The sequence below is a fragment of the Xenopus tropicalis genome, chromosome 6, assembly GCF_000004195.4.
Source record: "Xenopus tropicalis strain Nigerian chromosome 6, UCB_Xtro_10.0, whole genome shotgun sequence".
Taxonomy (NCBI): domain Eukaryota; kingdom Metazoa; phylum Chordata; class Amphibia; order Anura; family Pipidae; genus Xenopus; species Xenopus tropicalis.
In genome coordinates, this window is record NC_030682.2 from 70,881,691 (window position 1) to 70,897,740 (window position 16,050).

At 35.7% G+C, this 16,050-nt stretch overlaps 1 protein-coding gene across 3 annotated transcripts in view; it reads right to left on the bottom strand.

The window, feature by feature from the left end:
* The window catches only part of dnah5 (dynein axonemal heavy chain 5), a 251,633-nt gene that overhangs the window by 43,296 nt on the left and 192,287 nt on the right, over positions 1-16,050 (bottom strand). For 2 of the 3 annotated variants that reach the window (XM_012965451.3, XM_031903687.1), the window contains exons 49-53: positions 15,722-15,844; positions 9,334-9,547; positions 7,791-8,014; positions 5,924-6,119; positions 126-298 (exon numbers count right to left, since the gene is read on the bottom strand). In XM_012965451.3, the coding sequence (XP_012820905.2) occupies positions 126-298; positions 5,924-6,119; positions 7,791-8,014; positions 9,334-9,547; positions 15,722-15,844 (930 nt within the window). Of the gene's footprint in view, positions 1-125; positions 299-5,480; positions 5,508-5,923; positions 6,120-7,790; positions 8,015-9,333; positions 9,548-15,721; positions 15,845-16,050 lie in introns of all 3 variants that reach the window. The other variant, XM_031903686.1, reaches the window with a different exon arrangement.

A 16,050-nucleotide genomic window follows, 5' to 3' on the forward strand; every position in this document is an offset into this window, starting at 1 on the left:
ATAATATGAAATGTATTTATGTTAAAAATCTAACTTTAATATTTATTGTAAATTGTCAAAAATTAGCCATTACGTGAAAAAACAATATTATTGATCATGTAATAGGTGTACAGAGTTGAGATTACCTTTACTAAGTGAACCATGGCATCTTTGAAAAAAACCATATCCATTCCAGCTCCACGGATGCTCTCATTAAATATTTGCAAAAACATATTCAATCGATCCTTCAATTGATTAAAAGATTCAATGGGCTCATAAATTTTAGGCATATCAAAGTCTGCGTCTTCAGGTTCCTCACCTGTGTTATGTTACATTGGTATTAAGCATTAATCCTCTAAAAATCATATTTGCAAACAAAAAATTTACAGTATGCTGTTCAGGGGTGCAGTATTTACTAACTGCCTGAATAAATACTATCCCCTACTTGGTGATTGCACTTATAGAGGTCTATAGAGGTGACCTGCTATAAGGTCATGTATACATCCAAGAATTGCATAATAAAGGTGAAGTTAATAACGTTTAGCTTGTGCTCTATAAGGGGTAATTATCCATATTAATGCCAACTCTTCAAATAAATTTGCATAAACATAAATTACACTGGCCTTTACAAAACATATCCTTGTGATTAAATTGCTGAACACACTTTGGAAACTTTGTCTTTATTATACCATGCACAAAAGCACCTGGTGAATTTCAAATCTCGGTTTAATAAATTATGGCCAGTGGCATAGCAGAATCAGGTTAGAATTATGATAATCTATTCAGTATTAACATTATTGATAAGTGCTTGTACCATCCACCTAATCTGCAGTCACTAACGAATAAAAGATCTGTAATGGAAGAATCACTTTACAGTTCTGAAAAGAGCAATTCATTTAAGGCTGCATACTAAGTACTGCATTTGCATTTTCAGTGGTTAAAATCTAACCCACTTATGTGGAGCAAAACTTTGTGATCAATGGTTCTAATGTTACACAACTGATTTTTGACTCAAAATGAAGCTGATTCAACAACATAGATAGCAAAAAAACTCAATTAGATCATTATAAATCACACTTATTAACAGGTTTATTCTACAAATCAAAGCATACCCATTTATAGAATAGCATTTTAGTATTATTATTATTATTATTATTACTATTATTAAAATAACATTAATGTAATGTAATTTTTTTAATTGTGTGATTTATAATATAACAATGGCTCTTGTTTAAACACTTTTGTATTCCCTGATGCTTACTCTCCCATTACGAGTTCAGTTTGTACATTTTGGCATGTACATTTGGCCAAGTATAAATGCTGCAGACTAATAAAACAAGTTAAAATAATACCAATACTTTTTTTAAAAGTGTTTTATACTGAGCCATTTCTTATTATAAGCAACCTGCAACAAGGCACAAATGTGAGCAGGAAACTTTTGGCAAGGCGAAACAGGACAGATTCACTCATCACTAGTGTACACAAGTCTGTGTAACTACTGTCATGAAATACAAATATTAGAGGTAATCATGCACCCAAATTTCTTGATAGCGATGAGCGAAATTTTTCACCAGGCATGGATTCACGGCGGATTTCCGTGTTTCGCCATTGGCGGATTTTTTTGCAAAATGGACACAAAAAATTGTTGAGCAACCAAAAATGTCACAAAACGGCAAAAAATTAGTATAAAAAAAAATTGTTGCACGTCAGATGATGCGTGCAACAAAATTATTTGATGTGTGTCATTTTTTGCATTTCGCAAATTTTTTGCCATTTCCCGCATTTCTCACCAATTTTCCAGCAAAACGGGACAGATTCGTTCATCACTATTTTTCAATATAATTTCTATTTATTAACTAAAAGTACATAGCTAAAGAAAACTTTAATTTCTATCAAATACTTATACAAACATAAATTGTGCAAAAAAAAATGCTAACATACACACTCTGATATTAAAACAAAATTAAAGGCATGCAAGTGGTATATACTAAATGAAAGCATTATATGGAGAACATTTTTATTATTACAACTAAAATTTCACTTAAGCATTTATGGTATTTTTAAGTAGTGATAATCCAATAAATAGAGAGATGAATTAATTGCAGGTATGCTTGTATGATCTTTTATGTATTCAAAATTTTTTTGTTTTATGTAACTTTTTATGTCATTTGTACTCCTTTAAAATAAGCATCTGAAGTACAGCTACATCTGGTAGAAGAAAATATCATTACAGGTGTGTAGATCTAGCACCCAAACACATAAACCTAATTAAGAGAGGTTCTTGATTAAACATTTAACAGTATGTTCAGAGAGGCTCAAAGCTGCTTCAAAGCACCTTTTAGAATGGGTAACATGAATCAAAGCATCTTGCCAGATGAACTCTTCCAGGCATGGCCTTATGCTTCCTAACAAATGTATAGCTGGGCTTTAATCTACCAAGCAGATGCAAATGTATTCCCAGCATATTTAAAAACTGCTTGGCTACATAACCTTATTAATTTAATACTTGGGGAAGCATTTTTACAAAAAATGTAATTTTTGAAATGTTTTTTTAATGAAAAAAAGTTAAAACCTCACCAGACTCAAACATGCACTTATTTTAAACGCAAATCTCAAATATTTGATGAACCAAAAATTTGAAAAAAAATGTGACACAATGAAATTTCATTCTACTCATGATTTTCAAAGAGTATGCCAAAAATGCCATAGAAATGAATGGAGAGTAGCAGAATTTTACTCTAGCGGACTGTAGTAAGCTCTAACTTCACTCTTTGATAAATATGCCCTATTAACTTCTATATGAACTTACCAACTTTTAGATGCCAAATATTTACATTAGAGTTTTTCAAGTTTTTTGCACTTAATGAATCTCAAACATTAGAATTTCAGAAACTCGAATATGAGTGCAAAAAATTGAACATTGATAAATTTGCCCCAGTGAGGATCATTTATCAACATTGTCATTATTATGGTTTTAGAGGTTTTTGAAACCACAACTAAACTCATTTCCAAGAATGTCAGTCATTTATTAAAAGATCCGAATTGAGATAGCACAAACAAGAAAAGCCACAGAAAAAAAAGTGTCAAAAAACCCTGAAAACCTCTAAAACCATGGAGCAAAAAAAAAATCTTCCAAAAAGGACATCTGCCCTTGACTTTTAAATGCTCTTAAGTTTTAAATGGTGTATTTTTGCATTTGGTTTTTGTCTCATAATCAATCACATAAAAATCACATTTTTTTCCACAACTAAATCATAATTTTGGTTCAAAAAAATAGGAACCGTAAAAAAAAAAAAAATACTGAAAGTCAGTAATTGCCCCTTAAAGTACAACAACACAACTCTCCGCATCCATCTCAATCCTCAGGCACTCCTTTAGCTAAGGTCTTATATTCTGGCCTCTTTTTGTGAGTCAGTGAGTTATTTAATACTTTAGAACTACAGGGATAAAATACATTTGTATTTTCTATTTATGAAACAAATATGCAACATATACATTTTCATAAATGCTTAAGTTAAGCTTCATCCCAAACAATGTGGTTAAAGCTAGCAGTGATACAAATCATAAAAGGCTCTATTTATTACAATTAGATTCAGAAATAGAGATAGGAGAAATAAGGCCAGGTTGCACAACTTGGGGTGGATAAAACTATATAAATAAATTATGGCCAACCTGCCGTCCTTCAGGTGTTGTTGGACAACAGCATCCAGCTTGTGTCACTAATAGGGTTTAAATGGTTTGCATATTTTATTATTGTATTATTATTATTATTTTATTCATTATTTTATCCGCTAGTATAACTGTTTTCTGTGCAGATGTGAGCACCTGTGCTACAATCATTACTCCCAGAAATGTAAAAAAAAATGCAAATTAAAGAGAATTAAGTAGAACAACAAGAATACTACAGGGGTAATTTATGTGCAGGGCAGAGTGCAAGGAGCAAAAAACTAGCACAATCTGCCATAAAAAAAGCAGCAGGTGTCTGCCCTCCAAATCAGAGCACAGACACCTTGATGAATACTTAACTTCCTGCATATGGTAGGCTACATAGGCATCCCTCTTTTTACTTAATAGGTCGCACAGCATTTGGACTCTAAGGGGGAGATTTATCAAGACACGAACGCTCGGAGTATATTTTCGCAGATTTTTTCGTGCTTGCACGATTTTTTCCATACGCCCACGCAACTTTTTCGTACACTTGTGCGACTTTATCGGACACATGCCGCTGTTTACAATCGTTCGGTACGAAAATGTTGTGACTTTCGGATCACCAAAACAATATTATCGTGCCTAATACGATTTTTTGTAAGCATTTTTGTGATATCTGCGATCTTCAGAAATTATTGTATCCAATCCAAATTTTTCCCATTCGGGATTCAAACTCATGTTTTAATGAATCGGCCCCTAAGATTAGGGCCCTGTGCTTAAGGCCTGTATAAACTGTCCTTGCAGACATTGTGCTCTGCACCTTTTGCCAATTTTTTTATTTGGTGTGTGGTGAAATGCACAGCTATACCCTAAACAGAAAAGCTGAATCAGCACTAAGGGGAACACTTATGCTCTTGCACTTTTGCCCAGGGTTTAAGAAAATTACGCCCTTACTTCTCTTCCAGTACCACAGCAGTTGTTTTGAAGTAGCCAGTAATGATGAGCAAATTTTTTGACCAGGCATGGATTCACAACAAATTTCCAAATTTCGCAATTTGCAAATTGTTTCTCAAAACTCCTTTCCCAAATTTTTCACCATTTCGCTAATTTTTCCATAATTTTGCAAATTTTTCTCCATTTTTGCATTTTGCCAATGGTTTAAAGTAATGAATAGTAATAAGCAAATATATCCTGTTTTGCTTTGCTGAAAAAATTGCAAAACTACAGAAAAATTTGTGAAATGGTGGGAAATTCATTTAATGCATTTTTTTTACATGTCCTTTTTTTATGCCGCCATGCCTATTTTGCCATGACTGAACCTTTTTTTATGCATCCACACCTTTTTTGACACGGCTATGTATTTTCGCAGGAACATTTACAGAAGTTTCGCAAAACAATTTGCCAATGGGAAAATGCAGAATTTTGCTATGAATCTATACCTGCCAAAAAATTTGCCCATCACTACTAAGAAGGATCCAATCAGAATTGCAAACCCAATTATTAAATGGAATTCTAGGAATTTATATGCCTATGAAAGGTGAAATATAATCTGAAAATTATGTTTTGGAAGATGTGGGTTAGAAACAATGGCTGGATGCATTCCACCCAAGCCGCAATGACCTATAGATTCTTAATGCAATGTGGTAATTAGTGATATCTGAAGAAATTGAGTTTATTTCCAAATTTACAGTTGGCTTGATAAAATTGGCTAACACAAGCTTTATTGATTGACATTTTAATGATAGAGCCTTTAATGATGTCTCTTAATGAATATCTACAGCTTTTTAGTACTAAACTCAAACTGGTATGCAGATATTTCAATACCTTTTGACTGACCTTTTAAATGTACTTACCTTTAACAGCCCTTTCCCCCTCCCGGCCTATTTAAAAATAAACATTTTTTTTATACATCAATACACAAAAAGGTTAATACTCAAAAAGGAATCACATAATATTAATATTGCATTGAATATAAAAGTATGGGATCCGTTATACAGAAATCCATTATCCGAAAAGCTCCAAATTATTGGAAGACCATTTAGTCAATATTAATCAAATAATTAACTTTAAACATTTTTATTGACTTCCATTTTCTCTGTAATAATAAAATAGCAGTTTCCATTTGGTACATTTGGGTTTATTTAATATTCATTTTATTTTTTTAGTAGCCTTAAAATATGGCAATCCAAATTAGAGAAGGATGCAGGTCCCATGTATTCCAAATACTAGAACCCATACATATATTATTTTTCTAATAAGCAAGCATTTTTCTGCTTAAATTAAACAGTGTCTATACCTGTTGCTTCAGGAGCATCCCTCAAAAAGTCAACAAAATAATAATCCACTGCAAAGTCTCCTGATTTTTGGCCTTGATAAAAGTCATCCTCCACTAGTTTAAGTTGTGTTTTATCAAACCAGTCAACATCCTCAGCAGTCGTAAATCGATCAGCAATAACACGTTTGCATTCATGTTTCCAGAGCTTTATTAACACCTGTCAAAAAAGTTGGATACTGTATAGGCAAATCATACAAAATTATGCCAAAAAGGCTAAAAAAAAAAAAAAAGGTAATTGACCCTATGTTGCCATGTTTTTAGTTCATATAATTATCTTAATACTTATGATGTATAAAAACATAAAGCTACAATAATGATGATGACAAAGCAAGCTTTCAAACTGCTCCACCTGTAAAACCCATGCATTTGACACAATGTAAGTAGTGATGTGAAATCAGCTTCAACTGGGCATGCTCAAGCAGGGTCTGTGTTGGCGGTGAGACTCTGCATTTTTAGGTTGGGATTTGCAACAGGGGCAGTTTTTTAAGTTATAGATAAGGGAGAGGTGAGGGGGGTCGAGGCCAGGCCAGTTAAGGTGGCTTTTATTGCTGGGGGGGTATAGTTCCCCTTTAAAACAATAAGTTATCTGAAAGCAGTTCTAATGTGTAGCGCTGGCTCCTTCTAAAAGCTCAGAACCAGCCACAATGCACTGAGATGACTGCCTACCCTCAATATTACAACTAAAAAATAAAAAGTACACCATGTATACCATGATAGAATCCCTTTAAGCATTTAAATGTGGGAAATTAATAAGATGACAAAAGTGGCAAAATTGTTTTACTATTTTTGCTATTGCCACCACTCTCTACCACTTTTAGCAATACAGGTGTCAGGTAGCTACTATCTTGCTACTGTTCTGCTGGGGAGAAAGTGAGGGGTGATACCACTCCAACCTGCAGCACAGCAGTAAAATGTGACTGAAGTTTAGCAGAGAATAAATCAAATGGCTGCGGTACCCTGGGAAATGTAGAACATTAGCCCCATGTGAAATTTCAAAATTAAATATAAAAAAATGTATGAGCTTTTGAAAAATGGATTTCAAAGCATAATTCTGCTGGAGAAACTTTATTAACTGATGTGCTTTGCATGACAATATTCCTTTAAAAAAATCATGCCACTTTCACCTTAGGAATGTATTTCGTATTCAACTTTTCCTCATACAAGCAACACCCAAAATTTTCATCCATTTATTTCTCATATCCCGTATAGACTACTGTAATTTACTGCTTTAATTTACTGCTTTTTGGGCTCTTCCTGTCTAAATTGACCACACATCAACCCATCATAAACAATGCTGCCAGAATCATCTTCTTTCCAGCTCCACAAGGGCTGCCCTTTTTACCAGTCCCTGCACTGGCTACCTGTCATATTAATAATTCACTTCTAGATTTGTGTACTAACAAAGCACTCAACAATGTCGTCCGACCATACATAACCTCTCTAATAACCAAGTACACCCCCAGACACAACATTAAGTCTGCACATGAGTCTTCTCACTACTACTTTTCATGTGCTGCACCTATCCTATTTTACTCTCTCCCCCCTTCCCCACCATTTGACACTAACAGGACCTCCAAGATTAAATAGTCATTTAAAACTGACCTTTTCATTCAAGCTTATAACCTAAGCCTTTAGCAACTTAACCACAATCCTAACCCCCTTACTCTTTACCCTCATTTTTTACTACTCATTTAACATTACTATCCTAGCCAACAGGAACTATACATCAACATATATACATATACACACTGATATTTTGTCATCATCCTGTATGTAAAGTACACTTGTTACTTTATATTTATTTAAAATAGAAATCCAGTTTACTTACTGTAGTATCCTTTATTACTTCTGAAGTTGAGTTCAGCATTCCTTGCCAAATTCTAGAAAGGTCTCTTAGGTTAAATATATAATGAAACTTAGCTGGAGTTGGCAACATTTTGCTTTTGGTCATTTGCCATAGTTTACGAGTCATGGGTATTAGTTTTTTAACAGCTTCTTTTATGTCAACCAAAAATCCTCTTTGAGAACAGAAGTGTCCTACTCCAATGACACCTACACAAAAACATTTTTAGGTTCAAGGACTGGTGATACCAAAAAGTGAAAATATTTTACTTACATTTAAGTATATAAAGGTTCTTAGTCATCAGGTCATGATCTACAGTAGCTAGCAATAGTAGGAAAAAAGAAATGTGATGCTGAGCAACTCAACCAACCTGCTCCTTTATTTTAACCAGCTATAGAGAATCAGCTCTCTTAAAGGAGAGCTATACACTCCCAATGTATACTTAACCAACAGAGAATTTATACTCTAATAAATAGCTTATTAAAGAATCTTACCAAAATAGCTTATACTGCACATATTAGTAAATATTGCCCTTTAACATCTTTTACATTAAGCTATGATTTTGTTATGCTCTGTATTTTAATTCATTGATCAGCTGATAGAAAATGATACAGAAAAAAGTGTGGGACTAAAGGACACAGCTCTGTCTATTAACTAGCTGATATACCTTAGCATGTATCAGTGCTTAAGTATTTAGAATGGCAATTATCCAGTGACACACATCACTAGAAAATCATATACCAATGACAAAGCTTTATTTATTTATTTTTTTTAATATGGGCTATTTTATGGGCTACATTGTTATAGAAAGCTGGAATATTCAGGGGTATAGTTTCTCAAGTAAGAAATGTAGAATCTATGCTGGTATTCTTAAACTTGAATGCCATATGTCTTGAGAATAAAGTGTGATTGAATTTCAATTTATTGTGTATATATTCTATAATATACAAAACAGATCATATAAAAAGCCACTAGAGTGGACTAAAGGTTAATGCATAATTTACAAGAAAAGGTAACAGCCAGAATTTACTGGTCACCTGTTTAAAAGCAAACATCTTATTGGTTGCAATGGGTTAATGCTACTGGGCATAATGCATTTGATTACATATGGGGAAAAGTCTTTTAAAAAAAGAAAGTATTTACATGCCTCACCATATACAAATAGCACTGCCTAAAAAGCAAAAAGGAGAGGTTAAAACTCTCATATAAGGAATTATAGAAGACATGCAAATGACTCCTTAATGTCCCTGTGGCCAACTTGCATTCAGAATTCACTGGTTTAATTGTACAGATACAGCCAAATAATTAAAAGCTATATAGCCAAACAGCCTGTTTCAATCTTGTTAGATTTCATCAGTGCAAGATATTGGAACATGACCACTGAGAGAGTAGGACTTGGAATCTAACCGGTTTCTCAGGTATCGCACTGTAAAACAATTTATCAATTAATAAAATAAAACAACCAGAAATCTGAGTTTGCAGTGCTTATTATTAAAATCTAGCTGTTTGAACATTTGTATTTACATACCAAAGATTTTGTCTATTGATGTATTTGAAGGCAAAGTACAATTAAATACTGAAAACTGTCTTTTCAGCCTTTGTGGAATGTCATTTCTTCCTCCACCTGGGTGAATCATAGCTGCAAGAAACTGTACATCTATGATGTTCGTGAATTCTCCTGGCTTCTCCAAGTTATAGAACCCATTCTGCTCCATCAGTTGGCGCACAATTTCATTAGTCACCTGAAATATAGCAAAACAATGTATCTTGAATAAATGAATGATTTACAGCACCTTGCAAATGTATTCACCCCCCTTGGCTTTTTACCTATTTCGTTACATTCCAACCTGTAATTTAAATGTTTCTTAATCTTTTTTTTTATGTAATGTATCTGCACAAAATAGTCTAATTTGGTGAAGTAAGATGAGAAAAACATATATAAAAAAAAATTTAAAACAATAAAAAACTGAAAATTGGCATGTGCATATGTATTCACCCCTTGCCATGAAGCCCCTAAAAAAATCCTGGTGCACTTACCTTCAAAAGTCACATAATTAGTGAAATAAAGTCCAATGTAAGTGTCACATGATCTGTCAGTATAAACACACCCTTTCTGAAAGGCCCCAGAGGCTTTAACACCACTAAGCAAGAGGCATCACACCATAAAGACCAAGGAGCTCTTCAAACAAGTCAGGGACAAAGTTGTTGAGAAGTACAAGTCAGGGTTGGGTTATAAAAAAAATATCCAAATCTTTGAGAATCCCCCGGAGCACCATCAAATCCATCATCTTTAAATGGAAAGAGCATGGTACCACAACAAACATGCCAAGAGAGGGCCATCCACCAAAACTCACAGACCGGGCAAAGAGTGCATTAATCAAAAACCAAAAGTAGCAGAGACCAAAGGCAACCCTGAATGAGTTGCAGAGTTCCACAGCAGAGACTAGAGTATCTGTCCATAGAACCACAATAAGCTGTTCACTCCATAGAGCTGGGCTTTATGGAAAAGTCGTCAGAAAATAGCCATTACGTAATGTTAAAAATTAGAAGGCACGTTTTGAGTTTACCAAAAGGCATGTGGCGACTCCCCAAATGTATGGAGGAATTGCTCTGGTCAGATGAGACTAAAATTTAACTTTTTGGCCACCAAGGAAGATTCTATGTCTGGCGCAAACCTAACACATCCCATCACCCCAAGAACACCATTGCCACATTGAAACATGGTGGTTTTTCAGCAGCAGGGACTGGGAAACTGGTCGAGGGAAAGATGGATGGTGCTAAATACAAGGATATTCTTGAGCAAAACCTGTGTCAGTCTGCCTGTGAGTTAAGACTGGGACGGGGATTCACCTTCAAGGAGGACAAATACTGAAAAATACTGCTAAAGCAACACTCAAGTGGTTTAAGGGGAAACATTTAAATGCATTGGAATGGCCTAGTCAGATCTCAATGCAAGGAATGCGCAAAAATCCCAGTGGCAACCAGACTTATGCAAAGCGACTTGCAGCTGTAATTGCCGCAAAAGGTGGCTCTACAAAGTACTGACTTTAGAGGGGGTGAATAGCTATGCACGCTGTTATTTATGTTAAAATGTTATTTTATCCTATTTGTTGTTTGCTTCACAATAAAAAAAATTAAAAACTCTTCAACGTTGTAGGCATGTTCTGTAAATGAAATGGTGCAAACTCTCAAAACAATCCATTTTAATTCCAGGTTGTGAGGTAACAAAACATGAAAAATGTACTTTGCATCTTTGAATAAAAATACACTATGCATGTTTCACAAATCAAATTATGGAAGCATTTAACTGTATTGGATAACTGGAACTTCAAAGTTATATACTGCACATGAAAAATTAAAGGAACAAAGTGGATACCATTCCGTGGTAACCAAACCATCTCCCTCTTTCTGTTACAGGACTTAATATTCTTTTATAAACAAACTAAAAGTTTTACAAAGACTTTGTATTTTCAATGGGAGAAACCCGTTTAATGTTTTATGTACAGAACATAAAACTATATGAAATGATTTAAAAGGGAATATTACTACTTGTGATAATAGTATTCCATTATTATTTCTTATCTCCCACGGTTGTTTTAAAGAAACAATGATCGGGTGGGGGGGAGAGCATGCACGCAGCTGACCAGGCAGGATGTGTCTGTAAATATAAACAATGCACAGATTTGCATGCGGCAGCCCTACAGTTAGACCAGAAACAGCTTACCCTTCACCAAAGCCAAATCGTACAACTAGAAAACAAAGTTGAGGACTTGGAGAACCGCTCAAGGAGAGGTAATCTGTGGGTAAGGGGGGTCCCTGAAACAGTAACAGACCTCACACAACGGATGGAGGAGGTCCTACACCAGCTACTCCCCGACCACCCCGATGATTACCTACACATAGAAAGGATACACAGGGCCTTAGGCTGCCCATGCAATCCCAATCTACCTACGGATATTGTGCTGAAACTACACCACGTGGAAGTAAGAGACCTAGCCCTACAGGCAGCTCGAACTACCACTAAAGAGAAACTAACATATAATATGCAACTTTATGCGGACATTGCACCTATCACGCTTCAAAAATGACACCAGATGAAACCAGTCACCTCAATACTTATGCAACACCAAGTCAAATACAGATGGGGTTTCTCGTTTTCCCTACAATTTCTATGGAAAGGTCAAAACCACACCATCCACACACCAGATGAGGGGCTAGCATTAATAGAAGGTGCAGCACCGAGCCCAGACAAAGGCAACAGCTCACCCTCTACCTCGCCTCATCCAGACCCAGAATGGACTACAGTCCCCTCCAACAGGCAACAAAAACGCCCACCTCCAAGCTCCCCCACCAAGGAACAAAGGCCACCTAGACCACGTCCGAATGGAGACCTAGCCTGAAAGACACCAACACCACAAAGCCAATCACCTCGAGAACAAACTAACCACTAACCATATCCTAACCATGGTAACGTAAAAGCCCTTGGCTTAATATTTCACTGCAGTCACCCCTAATACTGCCACTTGACCCAGCGGTTTTGGGAAGTTGCTACCCCCCGAGAGCACCCTCTTGTGTCCCCCCCGCCTGAAGAAGAAGGGGGGACCGCACCGATTTACAGTAGTGCTCACTTATAAGTGTTAATCCACTGTATTATAGTATGTTTTATTTTTGTAAATTTGATATGTTTCATTTTAGTTTGCTTGGTTAAGCTGCTGGGACCAAAGATGTAAGGTATAGGCAAAAGAAAACTGTGTTACAGGGGTATGGAGACTTGAGACCCAAACAACAGACACCGCACATAGCTAAATTTAGACTCTTTACCTACCACTTTGATGTTGATTAAAATATTATCACATAATACACAACTCAACTCTTGTATCGGTTACTGATTGCTTTATATGTTACTCTGTATGTCCAATGTATGTAACCCATGTACAGCGCTGCGGAATATGTTGGCGCTTTATAAATAAATGTTAATGTTAATGTAACTCTCCATCCAAAAGACGGGCAGCATTTCAGCACTATAACGGACTCTCCCCAGACATACTATGCCTCCATGAGACACATTTCACAAATAACCCCCTCAACATTACAAATGTAACCTTGGATAACCAAGGCCAACATATCATCCTCCAGGGAACACTCTATGACACACCTTATACCATCCTCTCAACATATGCCCCAACAGATTCCCCGATTTCCTTTTTTAAATCTGTAACAAATATACTAGCACACCTCCCCAAAGCAAGAGTTCTCTAACCCTGAATCATCCCCAGCCTGGGTTCTGGGTAGCACATAAAGCATACATCTGGGGCTGCTTGATCCAATATGGATCTAGAAAGAAAAAAGAAAGACTGCACACACAAACCCTACTTGAGTCTGATCTTGCAATACTAGAACAAAGCAATAGAACACACCCTTCAACTAGAAAATATATAGAAGAAATCAAGCAGAAACATAAAGCCTGCCAGATAGCAAATGCGGAAAAAAATATCCGCAAAACCAACCATAAATTTTACCTGTATGCTAACAAAACAGGATGCTGGCTAATCTATTAAAAGCCCATAACAAGCGCAATACTATATCCAAAATCAAACAACCAGATGGTCATATTTCTACTAATCCTAATATGATAGCTTCAACATTCATGGCCTATTACCAGCGACTCTATAAATCCACCAACGAGTCACATACTCCAGATATGAACTCATATCTCAAAAAATTTGCCCCAGCCCCATTAACACCAGAAATGAAACAAACAATCAAAGGAGACATTACACATGAAGAAATACAGCAGACAATTAAAAAACTGAAGCTAAATAAAGCCCCAGGCCCAGACGGCTTCTCATCTTTTTATTATAAAAAATGTCAAGGCCAACTAATCCAACATTTACACATGCTCTTCCAGCACATCACCACAGGTCACTCACTCCCACCAGAAATGAACGAAGCTAGAATAACAATAATCCCAAAACTAAACTCACTAAACTAAAGACTCACCCACTCCCAAAAATTACAGGACAATCTCACTCCTCAATATTGATATACAAATGTTAGCAACCATATTAGCCCTCCGACTGAATAGAATCCTAACAGCTACAATCCACAAGGATCAAATAGGATTCATCCCATCCAGACAAGTCCCTGACAATATATGCAAAATCTTAAACCTAATCACACACACAAATAAGACACACACACCCTTGTACTTGCTCCCTCTAGATATCGAAAAAGCCTTTCGATACATTGAACTGGAAGTATCTATTTTCCCTCCTACAAACTATAGGTCTCTGCTCCATTTTCATTAAAACACTACAAACGTACTACTGTGCCCCTAGAGCCCAGTTCAACTTACCAACCACCAGCCCCCTAGGGTATATAGATATAGCCATAGGGGAACTAGATAGGGATGCCCCTTATGCCCCACTTTGTTCGCTCTAGCAATGGAACTGCTACCTAGAGCCATCAGGGAAAATATGGATATAAAAATAAAAGACTAAAAGACAAAGAATACAAATTATAACTACACCAAATATATATATATATATTCAATATAGTCCCTGGTCTGACAATTAATCCAGACAAATCTGAAATGCTGCCCTGTAATATACCTAAACATATGGTGAAATTCATAGAACTAAATTTTGGCTTCAAAATGCAGACTCTCTGCAATATTTAGGAGTCATGATAACTCCAAACCTAACAACATTATATAAGGCTAATTTTCTAAAATAGTTATCTTGTGATATCACAACTGGTTGTAACCAGACACCTTTTGGGATGCCCATCGCTTCATATGTACCATCTAATATCTAAACCATCTCCATTAACGATCCTGACAAACAACCAAGACTTTCCACCTGGACTATCCAAACAAACATTTGCATGGTGAACTAATAAAGGACTGACATCCTATACTCCCTCACTGCTTACAACAAACCACTCACCCTACCACAAATAATAGAAAAATTCCAACCCCACCCACAGGAAGAATACAGAGCAACACAGCTAGCCCACTATATACAACAACAGGCCAAACAAGGAGAACATAACACTGTAAGCTCCACAGACTTGGAAGCGATATGTTGACAATCTCCGCTGCAACCAGGAATGCTTAGCTTGGTATACAAACTTATCAAACAACCGGCTCCAAACAACAAAAAACTCAATTTTTCACTCAAAATTCCCCAAAGACCCCCTATCATTGCTATTAGGGAAGAATCCCCCCAGGTACACAAACTCAGCTCACAGGTTGAGCCAACACATACCAATGGCTGCCACATTAATTGTCGCCAGCAACTGGAAAAAAATAGGACTTCTGTTAAACTCTCTAAAATCAGCATAGCCTCTAATGAAAAGCTTTCAAATATGTTACGGAATGATATGGAAGCCTATGATAAAATCTGGCTACTCCATGAAAATGACCCCAACTATTCATGGCTATACGGGCCTAAACATTGTAGCATACCCCCAACTATAGAAACTGGCAAAAAGCAAAAGAAGTATATGCCCCGACTCTACCAAAATAATAGGTCCCAGCTATTTCCCTTTTTCTTTTTTTTTCTTTTCGTTTTCATATTCATATAATTACTTATGATTTCACCTAACAACTGTTTTGATGACGCAGATCACTGCATTGTGCAGACTGCCAAAGTTGTAATGCAGAATGATAAACAAAACCAATAAAAATTGTCAGTTTAGAAAAAGAAACAATCATCATATATGACTGAAAAGAAGTAGCTAGACCAAGAAAAAAATAGCAACCAACCAAAATAAATACCAGGGTGCTGAGTAATATTTCAGCATGCAAAATGAAAAAGAAGAGGAGGAGGGTTTTTGTACATAGTTTTGCATTTATATTTTGTTCTCATTATCTCCAAAAAATGATAAAAATACCAATATTACTTCTAACTTACCTGATCTCCCCATTCATTAATAACAGGCATATTGATATCATCAATAAAGACTGACATTTTCTTTCCTGTTGGAGGTCCATAAGTTGTTCCCATGCGTTTATCCACATAGCTCTCAATCGTTCTCTAAAACATCAATAGATGTACAAGACACAAAATGCTTATTTTTAAAAGTAATTATGTACACAAAAATATAACACATGAATATTCATACATTTTCAGTAAAGGTAGGCATACATTATTTAAAAGAAAAAAATGTACGGTAAACACAAATATAAAACCTTTAAAAATTACTATATTATTGTATTAAATTCTCCTTTGTTAAAATATTA